General features: G+C 48.3%; 1 protein-coding gene across 1 annotated transcript in view; it reads right to left on the reverse strand.

Moving 5' to 3' along the window:
- Nucleotides 1–17963, reverse strand: part of LOC144164207 (uncharacterized) — a 33779-nt gene extending 15816 nt beyond the window's left edge. Inside the window, exons 1-7 of the mRNA XM_077694723.1 lie at nt 17763–17963; nt 17641–17692; nt 17161–17219; nt 14138–14220; nt 11211–11284; nt 10127–10197; nt 4669–4775 (exon numbers count right to left, since the gene is read on the reverse strand). Coding sequence (XP_077550849.1) covers nt 4669–4775; nt 10127–10197; nt 11211–11284; nt 14138–14220; nt 17161–17219; nt 17641–17692; nt 17763–17835 — 519 coding nt within the window. The 5' untranslated portion in view covers nt 17836–17963. The remainder of the gene's footprint in view (nt 1–4668; nt 4776–10126; nt 10198–11210; nt 11285–14137; nt 14221–17160; nt 17220–17640; nt 17693–17762) is intronic.
- Nucleotides 17964–18281: the final 318 nt, after the last annotated feature.

The raw sequence follows: 18281 nt of genomic DNA on the forward strand, positions 1-18281 counted from the left end.
GCGGAAGCTGCCCCTACCCTCCCTCAGCTGTGCCTCAGTGGCTAAGGCGTTGTGCTGGTGGGCCCAGGGGCACTGCAGGTTTGATTCCGGGCTGCGGCGGCCACTTTTTTGATGAAGGTGAAAAGCAAAAACGCACGTGTCGAGATTTTCGTGCAGGCGGTGATAACGCATCTGGAGCCCTACCCTGCGGCACACCCCAGGGCCCTCCTTCAGCCCATACGACCCAATAATCAACCAATCAATCACGTTTCCCCTGCGCCTAATCACCGCTGCCTCCGCATGGCACAAGAGTGCCTTACCGCGAGTAGTCCAACCCACTTAGAACAATATGTATCGGATATAACATTGAACATCATCTTTGCCATATGTTAAAATAAACTGCTTATACCAATGGTCATTCCTCTCATTATTGGTTATAACAACTGCGGCTCACAGTGTGAGCCTACATAAGGTACAGTGTTTGGAGATCTGTGAGAAATATTGCGTGCATCGCGTGTGACTTTTTCAGCATGAAATAAGTTGTGGAATTCTCTATCTTCCCAACACTCAGAAAAAGATGGTGCCTTTTATGTAGCCATGAAGGAGGAGACTGCCCTCTTGTCTCCTGCCCTCAGCTGGCCCAGGAAATAAGAGAGCCAGGGGGCACCCCTTCCAGCACTCTCCCTAATAAAATAAAGCTACAGTGGGGTAAATGGGATTCTCTGGGCTAATGTTGATTACCGATGTGAAAAAAAGGCAAAAAATAGTGCCACTTCAGTAACATGCGATCTCCCAATCATTAAAAAAGAAACAAGCAGTCAAGGATTCCATGTGGAGACGTTCCTCGGGGCCCTGTGGTTGCCACATGCATCGCTAGGCCTGTGTAGTTGGCCGTGCAATGACATTTCAGTTTTGCAAATACTGGGTGAAAACCCCGAAGCAAAAGTAACTTTTTGTGCCCAACCCTGTCAAAACAATTACTCGTTACAACACTCGCTTTTTTGCGCAACATCAATATTGCTATAACTGTGCCTTGAACGTGACACACGTTGTTTCCCAGCTCTTTTCCGGTTTAATCTGCCTATAAATCACAGCAGTGACGACAAACACAGTAGGTGAGAAAAGGCAGACCATGCCACAGATTAACCGCAACCTCTTACGGAACGCGCCGCTTCAATCGAGTGGTACACCATGCGAGCTATGGCCGTTATTAAGACTACTAATGCCTCCGTTCTGGATTTGGACCTGGAAGACTCAGAAAGCATCGACAACTGGTAGAAGCAGCACAATGTAAGGGTGGCACATTTTTCCGCACATCATTGTGCCCCACATTAGTGCAAGCAAGCTGAACACAGGAGTGACGGCACACCCACTCAGGCCAGTGAGAATGAAAGAGCTGCTCCCTCCAGCTGAAAGAAGGCCAACAGCAACGTCCGCATACCCCCATTCCCACATATGGTTGGCTCAAGGGGACTACCAATGACCAATGACGATGGTAGCTGGCGTCAGAAGCTTGCCCGGAGTTTGCGGCACACCGGGGAGTGCTGCAGACTTCGCTCCAGCGTCTTGGGCTGCCCTACCAGCGCCTGGAGAGCCTGCTATACCCAGCGGGCCCCGACAGCATAGAGTTTCATACTAATATACACTAGAGGGAAATGTGGCGCCACCGTCTAGGGGAGCCGCGCTTCGGCGAGCGTGCCGTCATGTACCGGGCAGGCACGTTCCACTTGTCCTTGGCATGGCTCACGAACAGGCTGAAAAGTTGGCTTTGGCTGCAAAAATGCAGCAATATTACTGCAGAAAATTAATCGGATTTGTTCTGTTATTAAAAAATAAAAGCTCCATAAAGATTAATTTGCCAGGGATTATTTAGAAGCTTCATGGAAGATGAACAGAAGAACAATGTTACCCCTTTTGGCTTCAAGACGAAAAAGAAGCCATGTGGCTAACCAAGCCAAGGAGGCGAGGAACGTCGCTAGCTGCAATGGCGCCGCCCACGGCGGCACGCGAATGCAGCGCCAGATTTCCCTCTAGTATATATTAGTATGAAACTCTATGCCCGACAGCACCCGCCGTGATGCCTTCCCCCTCCTGCTGGTCTACTTGGAGGCCACCGGACTTGCCCAGCGCCTGTAGACGATAGCCTGCTGGACGTGCCATTGCTGCTGCTTCACCAAGATCCTTGTCGAGGCTCCTCGCTTGTGTTACTCGCCCTCCTATCTCTCTATCACCCCTTTCTCCTCTAATCTTTATATCCCCCTCCTCCCCCTCCCCACTGCACTGGGTTGTATGCAGGTGGGCCCCCAGTTGGGCTCAATAATGTCCCCAGTGCACTTCCTTTTTCTTTTCACCCGAACTACCTAAGAAGAAGAAGCGTCAGAAGCTCACTCGCAGAGCACTGATCCCTGGTTTGATTTGAAGAGGCACTATGCAGCGTTCAATGGGACACCTATTCGGTCGCATTCCCAACTCACGAGACAAGCTCAGGCATCCGCCGACATTTCAAATAGCATGCTTCTTCTGGGTAGCGTAGCCAACGAATGGCACCCGCCTGCTTCAGGGCTAGTCTAAATTGCTCCGTGTGGGTCTCAGTGCAATGCAGGCATCTTGGGAAGATTGCACCGAGATTGGCCACTCCATCATTGCAGCGAAGTTGTACACGCCACAGAATTTCCACCTGCTATCAATACGTGGATCGACGCGTCTACAGAGCGAGTATGGTTGCAGAAAGCAGCCCAGAGCAAATTACACGACAATTAAATTGGGATTCATCATAATCACGTATTTACTCGATCAATGCACCAAATCCCCATGCACGAGTCAATCAGTACAGCTTTGCGGGTCTTCCAGTTCCACACAAGCGGCGGAAGGACTCGATTCCCCCCAGAATGTGTCAAGCAGTCAACGCACACGGCGTTATTTCTGAATCCCTTTCTGCTTTACAGTAACCAGTGGTTGCATGACCTGCCCCCCTCTTTTTGTCCCCAGCAGGCGCAAAAAAATATGCAGTCAGTGTTGCGAGTGAGCGCAGCACAGAGCCCTAGCGTCCCAGCCCAACCAGAGATCTGAGCTGGCATTTACGGGTGAGTCGGCGCTGCCCGACGGGCTTGAAGAGGAAAATTGCGTGCCCTTCCACTCTGCGAGGAAGCGGTGCACGAAAGAAAGCACATTCGTTTGCAATTTGCGATTGTTTGTAACTTGGACTCGTTTCTTGCACTCGCTCGCAACTTGCAGCAAAGTTGCAAACGCATTCGTTTGCAACTTTGTAGCACACTTCCCAGCCAATTACCGTACTTACACGCGTAATGAACCCACCTTTTTTCCAGAAAATTTGGCATGAATTTGGGGGGAGGGTTCATTATGCGGGAAAAAATTTCAGCAGATTTTTCAAAGTTGAAATTTCATACAGTAAAGCTGCTAACAGAAGGCGCTATCAGAGCCTTATTATTTTTGTAAAAGCATGTAGGTAATTAAATTTCTTTTTTATTTCCAACATGCTAGTGGCCCCCGATTCACCACGGAGCTGTCCTCACTCAAGTCGCTTGCGGCTTCACATTCGTTGTCGGCCTGCACCGCACCACCCTCCGCGTCAAGGCACTTTAAAACTTTTTTTTCCCCCACACCGGGAAACTTCTCTTCTTTGAGGCCACAGAGCACACGGTGATGCCTGTGCATTGCCCAAAAACGTCTCGCACGCACTGGGTCAACACTGAAGTGCCGCCCAGCCATGCAGTTTCCATGTGCATCAGCGCATGCTCCACTACCTGCAGTTTAAAACCGGCTGTGTAGCTCACGTACTAGCCCATCGCAGGGCGCGCTCGAGGAGCACAAAAAAAGGTCTGAACACAGCTGAACAACAAAACCACGGAGCGTAATGGAGACGTCGCAGAACAGCAAGAGCAGAGGAGTGCGGAGTACGTTTAGTGCTTTGTTTGCACACCGCCAGAACCAACCAGGAGTGCGGAGTACGTTTCGTGCTTTGTTTGCACGCTGCAACGTTTTCATGGCGCAAGAAGGTCCGTTTTGCGTTCAGCAGGTGGCGCTCCGCAAGCGCACAATTTTTAAATTGTGAGCTACAGCATTCGTGTTCACGTCTCCGGCTACCATTCAGATTTCTTTTTGTTGGAATGCGTTTTTAGCACTTCTGCGCCTACTGTAGCGCGATATCTAGTTCCTGCGATCGTTTACGGCATCAGCAACCATGCTGAGATAAAAGCATATTGTCACTGCATTTTCCATTCAAAGTGACAAAAAAGTAAATTCTCAAGAAGAAAAGTGGGGGGAGGGTTCATTACGCGAGTAAATACGGTAGCTGGATGAAACTTGGAGGGACAAGAGCTCTGTTCTAGCGGACAGAGCAGAGGCCGTCCGCTTCTCCACCGTCCGAGCAACACAGCAAGCCCAACTGCTCGATCGCGGAGAACAGGTCACACTGGGCCCTGAGGACGTGTGTTCAAATCTCCCGCCACCACCAGGGGCATGCCATTGGTGAGGGCATCAAGCCTAGCTGCTTGTGCATGCCCACCCGTGCAAGCACAAAGAGGCCGGGAAAGACACCGGCCAAAACGTCGCCCTGGAAACCCTGGAAGAAGGCCACACAAAGCGTTTGTGTCCATTCTGCACCACTTTGTCCTTGCGTGGAAACCGAGCCACGTACAGCTTCGCTGTAAAAAGCGTCCCGACGCCCACCTTGTCGATGTACGAGCAGCCCTGGAGGCCCGACACGGTGAAGTGCTTGACGTCGTCCAGCCGCAGGTAGGTGTGCAACAGCAGCGTGAACGAGAGGGCCGCACCGCCTGCACCCGAGAAATGGGACGGGCAGGGAGTCTCACCAGCTGGCCTGGCCGAGCAAGCACCTTCGAGGGGCCGTGCAGACACAAAGCACAGCTGAACCTCGTCACAAGAGCCATGGATGCGAGAGGCAATCGGGTATTCACCCACATGGTTGGCCCGTTACTGCGACCTCTTTCATAACAGACATAGAGGATGCACAAGACAGTGGGATATAAAGGCCAAGTTATCCTTGAATTTCACTCAACAATCTCGCCTGTAACGGACCAGTCACTAACTGCAGTGGAAACCAAAGGGGATGACAGATGCCTGCAGTAGCCATTTATTATACCTTCAGCAAATGCAGAATGCATTTGCAGAGTGCATAACGCAAACCGCATTATGCAATTTTCTGTGATGATTTTGAATCTGTAGTTAGATGATATGCAAGTTGATCATTTTTTTAGATAATTAATGATTAATTGCCATTTTTTCGGTCACAATTACAAAACAACCACTCCTTACAGAATAGTAGTTACCCTGCGGCTAGTCAGGTCAACGACTAAAGAATACAATGTTGGAAGAACTTTCGTGATTTGGCTATTTCTGGTCATTTTGCAACACACCTTCACTTCACTTTTCCTGTACTCTGGCAGAAATGACTCACAGGTGGTGTCAATTGATCACAATAGTAATTTTTCAAAGCCCCCCATTTGAAAAATTTTGTTTTGAACATTGCATTCTCCACACATTTAGGTATCACAACCAAAAAAAAATATTACAGTTGTACCTGCTCTACATGCCGAGATATCCGAGGGCGAACTGCTAGCTTAGCGTTGCAAGAAAAGTGCTGTTTCTCCATCGAATTCTGCGCGAACCAAGCTGCAGAGTGGACTTTAAAATGCTGTTTACAATAAAATACGCTGCCTTGTGGTCAAAAAACCATTTTCTCAAAGTGTCATTTGCGGCATCCAGATTTATTTTGTTGTCAGTCTGAAAATTTCCTCATCGGCCCCAAAGGCTCGTCTGCCAACTGCACTCAAATTTTTCTTTGTTGAAATAAGTGGTCTATGCTCCTAAAATCCCCATGGCGAAATCCTTGCGCTAGGTACCGCCGTTCAAAGTACCTCCGAGCAGACGACGTTTGCACGTGGGGTTTCTTTGCTACCCAGCGCGCTGTACCGCCGTCGCCATCACGTTTCAAACCAACCACATAGGCAGTAATAGCCGCCAGTTTTTTCAATGCAAAAAAAAAAAAAGATCAGAAGCCTACAAACTATTCACACGCTGGCGATACATCTTGGAGTTAGCAAAACTTGTTTTACTTGAAAATAATATTTCTATTCAAAGAAAAAAATAGCGCGAAACGAGCAGTTGCCTTACATTAGTCATTCCTATTACATTTACCACAGAAAAAAAGATATATTATAAATTCTTGTCCACTTGCACTTCCGCGTCCAATATTGGCCATATTTGGGCTGGCCCAACGCCACCTCCATCCTTTAGACCTTTCCAAAAGTTTGACAACCTAAATAGAATTGTTGTACACGCGGCTATAAACATTTTTGTGATTTTTGCCTTGCTAAGTGAACCAAAATCAGCCTTTCTTGTAGTAACAAATACATCCGCACAAATATTGGCCGTCGTCTTCGCGAAGTGCGAAAACTAACGAAACTGCTCCTCTCCTAAATAATAAACTAGATTTTTGTTCAATTCCCAAGTGAAGTATTTACTTCGAGCGTTAGATTTCGTATATTTTAAAGTAAAATGTTTTTCACAGCACCTGTCCCTGGTTAAAGTAGAAAACAGTGGTAGACAGGAAATGTTTCCGTGCTTTAGTGCATCATTTAGCAGTGGTAGCTGGCTTACAGTCTCAGACCACCTTTATGATTCGGTTCTCGATGTGCAGCAAGGCGAAGAATACTGGGCCGATATTCACGAAGCTGTTTGTACGTAATGAATAGTAGAAATAGTGATTGATCGCCGCCCGTGTGCGGTTTGTTCCCTTCAAAGAGAGCGACGTGATAGCCGAGGCGTCAGCTATAACGAAAGCTGCTTTTCGAAATCGCACGGGCAAGCAGCTTTGTAAATCTGGGTCTGCTTTTTTACTTGAAATGCCAAAAATTGCTGCTCCGGCAGTTATTATGATGGAAAAAATTACTGTTGGGCGGTCTACTTCATCACGACTGATAGCAACGAAATGCCGGAATTGCGCCTAACTCCGTTATCATGGGCAAACATTACTGGAAGTTCTTCTGTGGAAATAACAGAGTGGAATGGGGCGCTACCACGTGCATTTGAAGGCGGCTTTCTGGCGCGGCCGCTTCCGTTCCATCACGTACGTCACGTCCGGCCGCCACTATGGCCGCCTTTTCTATTTAGTTTCAGTTCCGAAAACGGCAATGTCGCAAGCTGTTTGTGTTGCGCGCGTTGATGTTTGAAGCGCAGTATTTTGCATTTCGCACCCTTTTTAAATGTACTATTAGGTGACATTACTTTTACGTTGTCGAAAATTTGAGTGCAGTTGGCCATGTTGACAAACACGATTTGCAAAGCATTCGGAGATTCAAACGCGCATGAATTTTATTACCACCGCTGACCAATTTGTCCTCTGATCAGTCCGTCCATGGGCAATTTGAGGGGAACTTTATATGGCTAGGGTTTTGAGCAGTTTTCATGTCCGTGAACGAAAAGTGTCAGAGCTCCACACGCCCGTAGGGCTCTATAGCACTTGGCGCTAGGAAACGAATGCCCTGGTGTGTGCGCTAGTAGCAAGTGGTTGCTGTCAAAGTTGCGCACTGCTCGAAACATCGATTTGGACATCAAGCTTGTACACCCAATGACTCGGATATGCATCTTGAATTAACCTGGTTAGTTGTCAACAAGCCCCATTTGCAAGATCACTAGAGCCAAAACAGAAGCATGTGCACGTATGCATATCGCTTTCTTAGCGATTATTGCAGTCATAACACTTCCTTGTGCCTCTCACCTCAATGTTGTCTGCTTCACTGTTTGTCCCTTTGCTGCCCTAAACTTTGCTTAAGCGCGTGAGAGGTTTTCTAGGATCCAGAACGACTAGCGACAACACAAATTAGAAGTCGGGAAAAAATTTGGTTCACTAGGACCACGGAGCAAGATAAAGAGGAGCGCCGACTTCGCTCTCTCCTGCGGGCTCTTAATGTCCACCACTCGCGGAGCACAATGTAGATGGCGCAGCGAATGGTCAAGCGGCCGGCGTTCCCCGCGCGCCGGCGGGCACGTTGGCGGAACGCATTCCGTCGGCTTTTGTCGTCTGCTTCGGCGACGGTAGTTTTGTGCACGGAGTGCTTTGGGCCTGCGTTGGCGCCGCTTCGCGTTCATTGCGCTCCTCCTTCGCACGGCTTGATTGTTCGACCGCACCTTCTGGGTAACCCGAACCTGAAGGAATTGAGTGGTCGTACGGCACGGTAAAGATACGTTAAGGACTGGTTTGCATGGCGGGAAAACAAAATGTAGAGCGCACATATAGACGTATGGCTGCTATACAAACACTACCTTTTGCGCAGTGCTTGCCGAAAATGTGACTCCGTTTTGTAAATTTGTGAACACCAATTCGGCTGTGTTTTAACAGGTTTTACAAAAGGCGAAAGGACCAACTGGTTCTGATCACTAGCGATTATAAAAGTTGCCTCAGCTTTCTCGCCGTTCTCCAACTTACGTCCAAAACAGAGTGTGCCTAGAACACGGACCGGCACTCACACGCTCATCAGAAAATAACAGAAACGCGATAACATCACCCGCGACTGCCCGCAACGTAGCAATCTGCTCAAGATCGAGGCCCTGACAGTGCGGTCTTTTCGCAAGCCTTCATATCACGATATTTGAATTCGTCTGGACCCTATATCTCTGTGGTGAAGACTCGCTAAAAGAAAAGGTTTGACGAGCCGGATGTTTTGCTGGTCAGCCGCTTAAAAAAAAAAAAAAAACGCCGGGAACCCTCGTAGGCCTAAAATTGCAGCCATACAAAACGCAGCATTTTATTTGGACTCCACGGCGTTATCGACGAGATAACACGACCATAGAGCGACAGTGAACATTGGGCGGTAAGTTGCGGTATGGGTTACAATGAAGGTTGCGTTTGATATTCTTGGGTGCCTTATCAAGATGACAGTGTTTTTGTACACTTATTACAACAGGGCAGCCGTCCAATTCAGTCATTGGCACAGAAATGTGTGTCTCATTGCCGTTTGCCGATGGAGACTCCGGACGACCCTTGTAAGCATTGTTCGTGCGCAGAAGGGGCATAAATAATTAAGCAGGCGGCCGGAGAGCGGGCCAAGAACATAGGGTAATTTTTGCGCTGCATCGGTTTGTCGTAAGCAGAATCACGCTAGACTGCATGTTGTGGCGTTTCATATTACTCTTGCTCATTCTTTGGTGATTCTAAAGTCGTTGTCGTTCAGTTGCCTCTTACATCTGCTGGGTTAGTACAATATTTTTAGCTGGTCTTCATAATGTCAGAATAAACGCCCCCCGAAAGGGAATAAGCGATCGCCATGTATGCGGTGGCGTGCGATTATCTGCGCCGTCTATTCCGGCTGCGCACGGGTGTTTAAATTCCGCGCGTGCAGGCATTCCTCCTGCATAGTAGGACTGGCATACGACAGGCGTCGTTGCGAAAGAAACGACGCCTCTGGGGAGAGCGAAGAAGGGAAGAGCCATGTACAGAGGCACAGCGACGAGAGGGCGAACGAAGGAGGAAGAGAGCAAAGGGAAAGCTGGGCGGCCGGCGGCGCGTGGACATTATCAGCCCGAGCAAAAGAATTTTTCTGGGCCACAGTCGGCGCTCCTCTTTATATCTTGCTCCGTGACTAGGACGGACACTAGGACACACTGGACACTGGCTGCCCATATACCACTTCAACGAGAGAGCTGCCTTGATTGCCACGACTTATCGTTCAAGGGAAGACAATAACGTACAGTTTGTATTGCTATCATAACGAAATTGCGCAATTTTGGTTACCTGTCACTAGTCCATTGAGCCACCCGGCCTCGATGCGAGTTCACACGCATAAACAAAACTTTCTTTTTTAGCACTCGGAAATACGAGCTGCCCTCTCTTCTTTAATTTTCGAAGGTCCTGGATCCTTGGTCTGTCGATAGACGGTGTCAAATGTCGAAAAAACCCCAAAGTGCGGGAGAAAAAAACATTGTTTGACTTGCTGCTCCAGAGCAACACTGGGCATCAAAGGGTGATCCCCTTTGCAGAGTGGAGTGGTTCTCAAGTTTTTTGTTATTGCTGTACACATCACCGGATCGCTATTTCTGACCAGCGTCCAGCATTCCCCTGCAGTTATCAACATCCCAGTTCTCCCCAACAGTGAACTGGACAACGCACCCGTGTTGGTGACGCCGACGTCCAACACAAGGTTGTTCCTCGTCAGCAGAACCTTGTAGAGCAGCCTGAACCTGCAAGGCGGGTTGGGGGGAACACAGGCTGGAACAAGACAACGGCACTGGGCCACCACAAGCGCGCACCAGCTGAACTGCTCTCCACTGCTGGGCAGGGCACAGCACATCAGTGTTGTTCGCAAAGGGGCCACGAGCACAATGCGCTCACTTCAAAGAAGCTCGTCCGGGCAACTACATTACGGCCCCGAAAGAGGCTTTTTTGTTTTTCCCCACTACGGTGATGTAATAAGGGCAAGCGGTAACAACCGAGTGACGAGGGTGTTCGCTGCATGCTGGCATTCGAGTGATACCTTCAAACAGAACTACGAATATAAAACGGAATTGTGGTAATACATCTGAGCCCCAACAACACAAACAAGATTCTCTGACATCACAGAGAAATGGACACAGAGAGGCTGGGGTGTTCCACTACTCCATTTGTTACAGTACTACTACTACCACTACTACTACAATTTAAGGGGCAACACTGGTCTTAAAACAAGTTCTTTATATTTTTAAGTAAACTTTGTGAAACTTGTCAGCCTTGCTGATTTCCCCCCCGATTTCAAATATCCCATTACTTTTTTCAGTTCGTCCATTATTTCCCGAGATGATTAGATATAATTAGACATTTTTGGTCAAAAAACAGACAAAACAGTGTTGGTCATGACACTGTAATCTTTATATTTTCCAATACTATGAACCCTGGTCAATGCAATAATCGAACTGGTTTTTGATGCATCACTTGGAACTAATTTTACAGCATTTTTTTTAAATGGAATAAAAATGGAATATAAAATTTTCGTGTCAGTGCTCCCTTAACTGCCGGGCGGTCGCCCCGAGGCCTGTGTTCATGTGCGCACGCTCGGCGATTTTTAGCTGCACACACGAAAAACGAGTATTTGCTAGACAGCTCCACTGTGATGGGTGCAGCAGAAGATTTGGCCTCTGGCATTCAGGGAAACGCTTGTGCGCTGCTGCTGTGGTGTCCAGTGTGAACTACCGATGGGCCCTGCTGCCCAGAGACGCACCGGTGGTTCCACATCTTCCTGGTCTCCTCCGTGTCTTCAAGGGCCAGGGTGACTGCGCAGCCGCCGTCTGCCACCTGCGAGAGCCCGTACACCGCCACCTGAGCCTCCCATGGTGCACAAAGAGGGGCTCGAAGCCCATCCCTAAGCTGCCTGCTATGCGGAGGAGAGCCCCGTTCGCACACTGCGTCGGCTGCCATTGTCTGAACATCGACAGGTTGCACCTGTGCCGCCTGTGACCATCGCAAATGATTATTCCTTCCTCTAATTGACTGGCCAACCCTGGTGTCCAATGCTATAAGGATACAGGTGGCTGACATGCCGGCGAGGCTGCATCAGTGCAGGGCAAAAGCTAATTAGCCACGGCTGTTGACTGCAAACAGCCCTACAGGGCTTTGCAGTAGTTCCGGTCAGGGGACTTCCATTTTTGGGTGAGGCCGGATGCCCTACTCAAATAATCAAAGTGAAGACGAAGGAATGCAAGGTAATTGAAAAACAAACACCTAAAAAGGTACAGTTTCAAAATTAAACTTGAAAAACTTTCAGGTGCCATGCACACAGCCTATAAATTCTTTTAAAACCAACAAGCTTTGTGGTCAGCGTCCGTGCCCTTTTTTCACGTCAAAACACATTCCGACCAAGGATGGGCTTCCGTCTCACATCCTTCACCTGCCACACTTGGTCCATCTTTGTTTTGGTTTTTTCCCCCGAACAGTACAAAGTGGCCGATTGTTGTGGGGAGACCGCACACTGAGATCAGTGCATGGCTTAGCAGGGAAGCAATTATTGAGATATTTAATAGTGGGCAGCTAGCGGCCCTGAGTAACCCCCTGTAGAGCACTTGCACAACCCAAAAAGTTTCACATTTCAAACTCCACTTGTACTTCATTAACAGTGCTCGCTTTCCCCATGATTTTTAGCGAACTTTCACCGTTCCACATGTTCCAGTTCTTTAGGGATGCGCCTTGCTGGGCCCAACTAGAGCCGGTGTTCAGTTGTAGCGGCTGTCGTTGCGGCGTAACCCACAGGGTTCAAAAGCCAAGCGGATTGCTATATTCGAAACTCGTGAACCACTGGCGTTTGTCATACATGTCCCCGTTGTTTAGCGCAAAGAAGACAAAAGGCACATTTGAGGCAAAATGTACGTAATTAACAGCTTGCGCTCACTTTGTTAGGAACACCCGGTGGGTTGGTAAGCGAAAAAGAGTGAAAAAAAGTAAGCGAAAAAAAGTGGCAGTGCACTGCCGGCATGTGTGGGAGGCAAAGCAAGCACAAAACGAACAGAACTCCCGCCGGCGCAGTTTCAGGCAGGAGGCACGTGAGCACTGCGAAGGCGGCAAAATTGAAATGCATCGGGTGGTAGCAGTGAGCTGGTAATAGCGCTACAGCCCATTATGGCGAATCACTCCTCTGCACTTCCGATAGCTGTTACATTGAGTGGAACGGCTTTCACTTTTTTTATATGTATTTAATAATCATACACAAGAGAAATGACTAAATCTCACTTCAAAGGAGAGCTTCTCTAACTCTGGAGCTTATTAGCTTAAGTGAAAGGCTATTGTCATGCAATATTTGTGGACCACAAGATTACACAAACAATGGCGCGATTTCTCAGCCTTTTAGTTAGGTTCTATTTGAAGCTCTGTGCACTCTCAAGGAAATGTACACATCTGTACTATCGATTCTGTTTGATTTGATTCACGGAGAAGAATTTCGGTTTCGGACAACTGCATCAGCAATGTTCAGTATGAGCTACTGAAACAGGAGTGAAATCCCCAGCACGACAGTTCAGCTAAAGCAGACAAGCTTGCCAAAGCTACATGCCAAGGCGTGAGGCCTTACCTATGCTCTACAGCAGGGAACTACACAGGGACAAAATGTAAAAAAGAGTGTGCTGGCTGCAATGCCCTTTTTTGGTTTTGCACCTGTGCACTGTGCACAAAAGTTACCACCACAAACTCGAACCAGCCAGCCCACCTTTTTGCGTGGCGCTTCACACACAGATTGAATGCAGACACAGGGGCTCTGGCGTTGGTCTCAAAACATCAGGAACTAGTCAGTGGCACGTTAAATTAGTTTGTGCGGCAAAACTGATACCCTCATTACCTGACCAGGTGTGAGGCCTATGTAATTATATTTTCAGTTTTTAGCTATAAGAAGCACATCTGCCGTTGCTTCCGCTGAAGGACACACAGGCCACCTCACAGGATTGCAAATATCAACACCCCATAATTTTGCCAGGTTCCCATTCAATAAGCAGTGTAACAACCCCTTCAGCTTTGAGCAACCAACAAGCTGCAAACGAGCTTCGCAGCACAAGGGGCGTCCCACAACTGAAGGCTTACACTGGAGAGGCAATGGCGCATAAGATGTGCATCGCAGCCAATTAGAGTAGTGAAAAGATCGCAGTGCCGCCAACCCAATTTGTGCTTCTGCCACACTGTCTGCAAACAGGTACACTGCCATATGCTATAGGCATGCATCTGCTTTCTCCAGTGCAGAAGTCGTGATAAACTGAATGGAGGGAGGTTTGTCCAAAGAAACTAGCCACTTTTCTCGCCTTCACACTGTTCGCCCGTCATACCTTTTGTTTCTTCATATATAACTGGAGTATCACGAGCAGAGTTCCGTTCTTTGTGGGCCTGCTCTTACACTGCACGATCTGCAGCCACCTGCCATTGTAAATTAGTAAGTAAGAGAACGCTCTGCCTCAACCGTGCCCGAGTTTTTGTCTGCGTTAAGAAAAGGGGACACACAGCTTGAGCCAGCAGTTTTGGTAGTTGGGAATGATCAGCCTATATCAATGCCTCTTTGGAACATTGTTCCCACTTTTGGCCAGAAGGCTGAACAGACAAAGTTTTTGTGCGTGAGTGGCCCCAGAGAGACAGTGTTCTTGAACAGAAGCGTGGAGGACTACGCAGCCATCGTACCGGGTGGGCGGGTTCATCCACAGTCCACCGCGAGATCCTCGCAAAGCCGTGCTGAGGTCCCAGCGGCCACGGTCCAAAGTGCGCTGGGCACGTGTAAACACACGCACGCATATGACAATCCGTTACAATCCATTACAATCCGCCAAAGCCCATAATGCGATGCAAAGCACAGACAGCGGTATTGAAATGACCTCCCCCCATGGCATAACACTTTTGAACACACTCCTCAACAACAGCGTTTTGTGCAGGGATGGCAAAACATTCCCCGACAGGACAACCAGTTTGCATAATCTTCTTCAAACACCCCACCTGCCCTTTCTGTCTGCAGCTGCATTTTTGCTGTACTCCTGAAATTATTTATCGTCCCGCATGTTTCTGTTATGTTTGTTCTTTTGATTGTTTACTTTTGCAATCATTTCACACTTTCTTGTACACTGAAATTGTACCAGCTTCGGTGTACAAGCTTCATGTCAGCGTAATGCCATTGCAGCCTTAAAGGGGCCACACAAACAAAATACAAGTTTAATTCGAAAGATTTCATGTTTTCTAGCACACCCAGCGCATGTCCGGAAACAAACGATGCTTTTTTCACTGACAAATTAATCAAAAGTTAAAATGTTGATTCTCCCACCAAATCTTGTGTTTTCGTTACATCTGCAATGACATTACAGGTGCTGTGGAGCCTTGTTTACCGTTAGTCAACCTAGATGGCACCCCCATACCGCGGCAGGCCATTTTCTGCCTTTTGTTTTGGACTGTATTTGTACACGGCTTGATTTTGTAAACTTAGAAAATAATCCTTTTGTCAAACATGGTGTTCACTCGACAAATATGCTCACGTAAGACACCGTCGCTTACGCCAATGGACCTTTTTCCAGTAGCGATCTGCGCATGCACGGGCTGGAGGGCCGCCATTCTTGGCAGGCGCCTCGGGCAAAATAAACAAAAGCGCGGCCCTCGGTTTGCTGCTTAGGGAGCGGCTATAATCTGCAGGTTTTCTCTTTTTTCTCTTTGGACTCCTCGTGGTGGTTTCGTACGGGCATACAATAATGGCTTTCTAAGAAAAGGGGCGAAGACGCTTGGGACTGACCACACTGCAAGCACATGGCTGCCAGGGAGGGGGTTAGATAAATGAAAAAAAAAAAAGGGGGGGGGGGGGGGGGGGGCGCTTCGAACACAGCAGATTAGTCACGAGAACGTTCGCCTGCTACCGTGACCGCGGGTGACGGGTCAGTGCGGGAGGGGCTGCAGGACCAGGAATTTTGTGCACGAGTTCTCCGAAAGCCAAACTTTCTTGGGGGTGTGCCTTACTGCCATTTTTAGTTCGCCGTGGCGGCCGCTAGAGGGACCGGTACTGGAAAAAGGTCCATTGGCCAGTGTCGCCCAACACAACCCCAAAGCGCCGAAGCGCAGTGCAATTAAAACAAGCACAGTGCATGCAGTACCAACAGCAGCACGCATTGGCACTTCTCTGTTTACGTGTACTTTCGTAACTTCCACTGTTCACCCCACCATTCTTACTGCTGCAGAAGAATGTGCCCTTAATTTAAGTGCAAACAGGTCGTTCGCAAGCTTATAAACCTTGCCTAACTTGTGTTTGCTTTTGCGGGCGTCAGCAAACCGCAGAGCTGCCACATATGACATCATAGGTTCTCTAGCGGGAAATGAGCTAGTGCATGGTTTCTCAAAGTGGGTTCCGCAGGCCCCTCCTCAGGGTTCCGCGAGCCACTGATAAATTTTCCCTGGTTCCGCAGTCGCAAAGTCTTGTATGGTAAACTTGAGGTGCGGTCGATCTAAGGAACCTCCATTACTCACGCCCGAGTTTCAGCAAGCACATCTCGGCGCATAACAGAAACGCGAGAGCTGCGCAATAAATCTCACCAGCAGCTTGTAGCCAGCCAGACTACGAAAACGGGCCACGTGGTTAAACTATTGCACTTGAATCTCGGCCTTATATTACCCCCCTACGCATTTCTCCTGTTTGGAGATAGGTGCCGCTAGCGTACGCATTCGCCTAAAGTCAACGGAAAAAACGATACCCTTGCTTGCTTGTGAATTTATTGCACGTTAATGTAGCATGAACGGAATGAAAAGTGGCGGGAGTGGGGTGGGGGGGGTGTTCCTTGGCACCTAACGGAACTTAGCAGGGTTCCCTGGGACCAACATGCTTGAGAACCCCTGAGCTAGTGGGTCGCATGGTCATTGCCTTTTTTCCTCATTATGTAGCTTATTTGAGTGAAGTTTACGCTAAGAGTGGTGTCAGAATGATTCTAACGAGGCAATGTTTCGAATGAACCAAACTTGTGTTTGTTCTGCACGGCAATATTTAGGGGTGAATAAATTAAACGAAATGAAAAGGTCTCGAAGAGCACATTCTTGAGCCAGTGTGGAGAAGTCGCACGTTAGGAAGAAGATGAATGGTGGGTTCTTCAGTGCAAACACTACCGACACAACGCAGGAGACAGAACAAGTTTGCACAACAGACGGGCGATGCGTCCTGTCCTGCCCACCAATGATGGCAACGGCCCACAACATCTCTTTGCCTTTTGATTAGCACGAGTTGAAAGGTCACGGGCTCAGAAGTGCGAGATTATACAGCCCAAAGAACATGCACACAGTGAGCTTATAATAACGAACAGTGCATTGGAAGGAATCCTTCAAAGATGTTAGATTTTTTTAACTTTGTGCTAGACTGACGTCAAAAGTCAGAAAGCCAGGAAGTACCCTCCAAAAAAGCACATTGTTCGGTGCTCATTTGTAGACGATTTTTTTTAAGTCGCTCAATCCGAGTGCTTCCTAATTTTAAGAAATTTTAAGAAACCCTAATCCTAAGAAATCCTAATTTTAAGAAATCCAATAATATTCCACTAACAGTAAAGAAAAAGAAAGAAGGTATAAATCCTAAGTGCCAGTAGGCAACCCACGGCCGCTTTTGTTTCACAGAAGATGAAAACTCCTTTCCCTCGCCCCTTGATGCGTTTCTTTAGTCGATGTGAACGAAAGAGAAAACGACGTCAACTCACGAAACACAAAGGGTACTCCTCCTCGTATGGCCTTCTTGTTGTCGAAAATTGCCTGTTGGCTGGAAAGGTTACAAAGGCACGGTTACAATCATTACCGATACAAGAAACTGTCCTCGCCACTTCGCAAGGGCAGCGCAATGCCGCAGCCTGATTATCCTACTGACCTACTGATTGATTATGATGTTTGACGCAAAGAACTGGGCTACGCTACGCGGCGCGCCGTAGTGCAGAGCTACGGGGACCAACTGATCTTTAATATCTACTCACGGGCGTTTTCTCTTTTTGCTTGCACCTGAAAAGCCGCCACCGCGGCGGGTAAACGAGGGCGATTCTAGCCCGAACTACCGGAAAGTGAGCTCGCTACCGACGGCCTTCACTTGGACGCGAGTGTCTGACCGATGGGCTGACCAAGGACTAGCGGAGAATGAAACGAAACTAGCACACGCGGCGTCCGCTCTGGACAACATCCGTGCCACTTACCTGACGAATATGAGCTCGTTCCCTTTGTGGACCCACGAGATAACGGTGGCGCCTGTTGAAAGAAAGATCCCAACGTAGTGTTTCAGCAGATTGGGCTGGCGGATCAAAGCGCGGATACGAACCGTGCAGATGAATGCACACCGACGCGTCGTCAGTCTTCAACCTGACCAGGTCTTCCTCCTGCGCCCTGTCCATTCGGAGCCGGTGAGCTGTAAAACACACGCTGACCTTTGTTTAAGCCGGATGAACTTCGTGGCCGCCCCAGACTATATTGCGCGCGCTCAGAGCAGCTCGACAGCAACCATCCGGTCAGCTGTCAACAATTAGTGCTAAAAAAGAAAGAAAAAAATACATCGGAGCTTTTGAGCAATAGAGTAATGAGCTGACCCCATTCCCTCTTGTAGGTGCACTCGTTCTTTGTTGTGCATATATTCTGAAAAGCAAAAAACAAACAAACAAACAATGTTTTGTTAAACAAAGCTGTTGGGCAAGTTGGTGCATTATGATTGAAAATAGAGCGCTACTTGGACAACGACAGTAAAGAAGCGGAGCGGCTAGAAAGAGGAAAGAAAGGTTATGTCTCGGATGTCCCTATACGCACGCCGCGTGAGAACAATTTTTATTTTTAGTTCGCACGCCGC

Source organism: Haemaphysalis longicornis, unplaced genomic scaffold (genome assembly GCF_048455015.1).
Source record: "Haemaphysalis longicornis isolate Haplotype H1 unplaced genomic scaffold, Haemaphysalis longicornis Haplotype H1 scaffold_13, whole genome shotgun sequence".
Lineage (NCBI taxonomy): Eukaryota > Metazoa > Arthropoda > Arachnida > Ixodida > Ixodidae > Haemaphysalis > Haemaphysalis longicornis.